Raw genomic sequence first — 2,802 nt, forward strand, 5'->3', positions numbered from 1 at the left:
GAAGCTTAGGAAACATTCTGTCCCAAGTCACGCTGCGAACACCGCGCAGCCCGCACCCCGCCTCTTGAGGAGGAGGAGGGCGGGCCGGCCGCCGGGCCACTTGCGCCGGGGAGTGGGGAGTGGCGCGGATCATGCCTGCTCGTCCCCTCAGTTGTCAGGTAGGGTGCTGTCCGCGTGCCTTGTGAAGATGAAGGAGAGAGACGCGAAGGGCCGAGGTCGCGTTCCCGCCGGCGACTCACTGCGCTTAGGGGTCCGCGGCGGCAGCACGTGGGGCCTGGGGTGGCCCCGTGAGGGGTCCCGCTCCGCGTTCAGATGCGGTGTGGGGCCGAGAGCTGGGAGCTGGGCAGGCAGGTCAGGGCTGGCGGTGGCCACAGACGGGGGCGGGTCGGGGTGCGCCGGTATCCCCAGGCCTCTGTGACTGTGTCTCTGACAGGCCCCCAGGTGGCGACGGTGCTGCTGGCCCTGGTACCAGGGGCCTGGCCCTCCCCCCACGGCCCGGCCTCCCTTCCGCCCGAAACGGCCAGCAGAGCTGAAGTGTCCCTCCCAGGGCCCCCGGCACCCCTGCCCCGGTCGACCATCGTAGCGACCTGTGACTTAGGTGTCGTCGCTGCCCGCTTTCCATCAGGGGAGACCGCTTCCCCGGGAAGCGCGCTGTCGCCGCTGTACCGGGGTCCCGGCAGCCTGCGCCCTCTTCCAGATCCCAGGGAGAGGGTCCCCCGGGAGGGGGCGGCGGGCCCCCAGACTCACACGTCACACCTGTTGTCACCGACGCTGTTAGCTGGACAGGGCAGGCTTAGGAGCGACAGGAGGAGCTGAGGAAGCGGTTCCCCAGAAGAGAGGGAGGGGACGTTGCGTTAGGGCCGGCGGGGGCCTGGGCCGGGCGGCATGGTGGCACTTCCACCCCAGCCGGAAGCCGGAGGTGACCACAGGGCCCGAGGCACGGTTCCAAACCCCTGGAGCCCACCTCCCCACAGGAGGCACGGGGGCAGCTCTGGGAGCCCATGGGGTCCCCCGGGGGAGGGGACAGCCGCTCGCGTCGGGAGCGGTGTCGGGGAGAACGCAGCCGCCCCTCAGACCGGGGCGCCAGCCGTGGCCGGCACTCAGCGGGCCACAGGGCTCTGCACACGTCGTCGCCGTCATCCACAGAAAGCTTCCTTCTATTGCCCAATATCCTCTTAAGCTGTGGCTTCAAATCATCAGCGTCACGCTGAAGCAGTTGAGCAGCGAGCCGCGGCCTCTGCCATCCGTCCCTTGAGAGGCGGATGCAGGAAGTCTGGCCTGTGCGACCTGACTGAATGGCCAGTCGCGGCGGCTCTGGCGCCACGCTACGGGGGGCCCCAGCAGGCAGGCGCCATCCGCGGAGAGGCTCCGGGACCCACCACCTGCCATGCCCCTAAGATGCGGGACTCTGTGGGTGTCACAGGGCGCTTGCTTGTCCCTTGTGTCTGGTGGCAGACACGCTTACAAAGTGCATGTCGAGCGCAGTGTAACCTCGGGGACTGAAGACACCGAGCAGCTGACGTTCGTTCGCACTGTTGTGCGCCAGGCACTGCTCGGTGTTTGGGGGGTTACTGCCACGTCGCCCTCACAGCAGCTTTATGGTACAGGACCCCGGGGTCCCCGATGGTCAGAGGTGCTAAGGCACAGAGAGGCGGGCTGGCCGGCCCGGGGTCAGGGTGGCACATCCAGGGAATGGCAGAGGCAGGACCCGAGGGGGCCATCCAGCTCCCGAGGCTCCTCCTAAGTCCGTCCTCCCGGGGGGGGGGGCACGTCAGGCAGGGCCCTGGAGGGAGTTCTAGCTCACGGTCACTACAGAAGGCGACGTGTAGAAAGTCCCAGGCAGGGCAGGAACAGGTCCAGGTTTCGGGGTCAGTCTGGCTAACACTGTGGAAGGCTCAGAGGCGGTGACATTGGGACAGCGTGCCACCAGGGTTAACCCACACATGCTTAAGTTCTCCTCCTGGGGTTCAGATTCAAATCTGATGAACGGCAGCGGAGAGGAGCCATCACAGAGGCGGACAGACCCGAGCACTTGACCTTCTGCTCCAGGCCCAGGCCACGGGGGCTTTGGGGTGGAGCCTGCGGCCACCACGCCCCGCAGGCGGAGGTCTGCTTCCAGGCCCAGCGTGGAGCCGGCCTCGGGCCAGCCTTTCCCGCTCTCACTGGCTCGGGACCTCATGTGACACCAAGACCTGTGCTTTCCCAACTTCCTTTCCTGTCGCGAAAGGCGTTCGATGGCAGATCGCAATTCGGAAGGGATCTAAAAACCGTTTTTCTTTTTCCTCCCACAGCCTCGCACGGGGCAGCTGCATCCCGGACTGCGAACCGGGCACCTTCTTCGATTCGGAGCTGGTCAGATGCAGCGCGTGCCATCACGCCTGCCGGACCTGCGTGGGTGCGTGAGTCCGTCGCCCGCGGAGGCCTCGACTTCCCCGTGCCCGCCGGCCCGGCACCTGGTTACCCAGGCGGGCGGCCCGGCGCCCTGGCAACCGGGAAGGCCCTGGCCCTTGCAGGCTGCCCGCGGTGCTGGGGGTGTCACCGCAGGGGCAGAGGAGAGAGGGAGGGGTGGGCAGGTCCAGTTTGGGAAGACGACGTTCTGGGGACGGGCGGATGGCGGTGACGGTGGCCGTGGCACAGCAACGTGAAGGTACCTGATGCCGCCACACTGGGAAGCGGCTCACGCGGTCAACTTTGTGCCACGGACATTTCATCACGAGTTTTAAAATGAAAGGGAAGTCGTGAGGGCCGAGCGGGGCGCTGCCGGCTCGGGAGCCTGTGGCCCTGGCTCCCGCGGGGCAGGCC

At 67.4% G+C, this 2,802-nt stretch overlaps 1 protein-coding gene across 1 annotated transcript in view; it reads left to right on the forward strand.

The window, feature by feature from the left end:
- The window catches only part of PCSK6 (proprotein convertase subtilisin/kexin type 6), an 84,011-nt gene that overhangs the window by 74,828 nt on the left and 6,381 nt on the right, over positions 1–2,802 (forward strand). The window contains exons 18-20 of the mRNA XM_025043525.1: positions 434–662; positions 1,456–1,601; positions 1,994–2,395. Of these exons, the coding sequence (XP_024899293.1) occupies positions 434–662; positions 1,456–1,601; positions 1,994–2,395 (777 nt within the window). The remainder of the gene's footprint in view (positions 1–433; positions 663–1,455; positions 1,602–1,993; positions 2,396–2,802) is intronic.

The sequence above is a fragment of the Pteropus alecto genome, unplaced genomic scaffold, assembly GCF_000325575.1.
Source record: "Pteropus alecto unplaced genomic scaffold, ASM32557v1 scaffold102, whole genome shotgun sequence".
NCBI classification, from domain to species: Eukaryota; Metazoa; Chordata; class Mammalia; order Chiroptera; family Pteropodidae; genus Pteropus; species Pteropus alecto.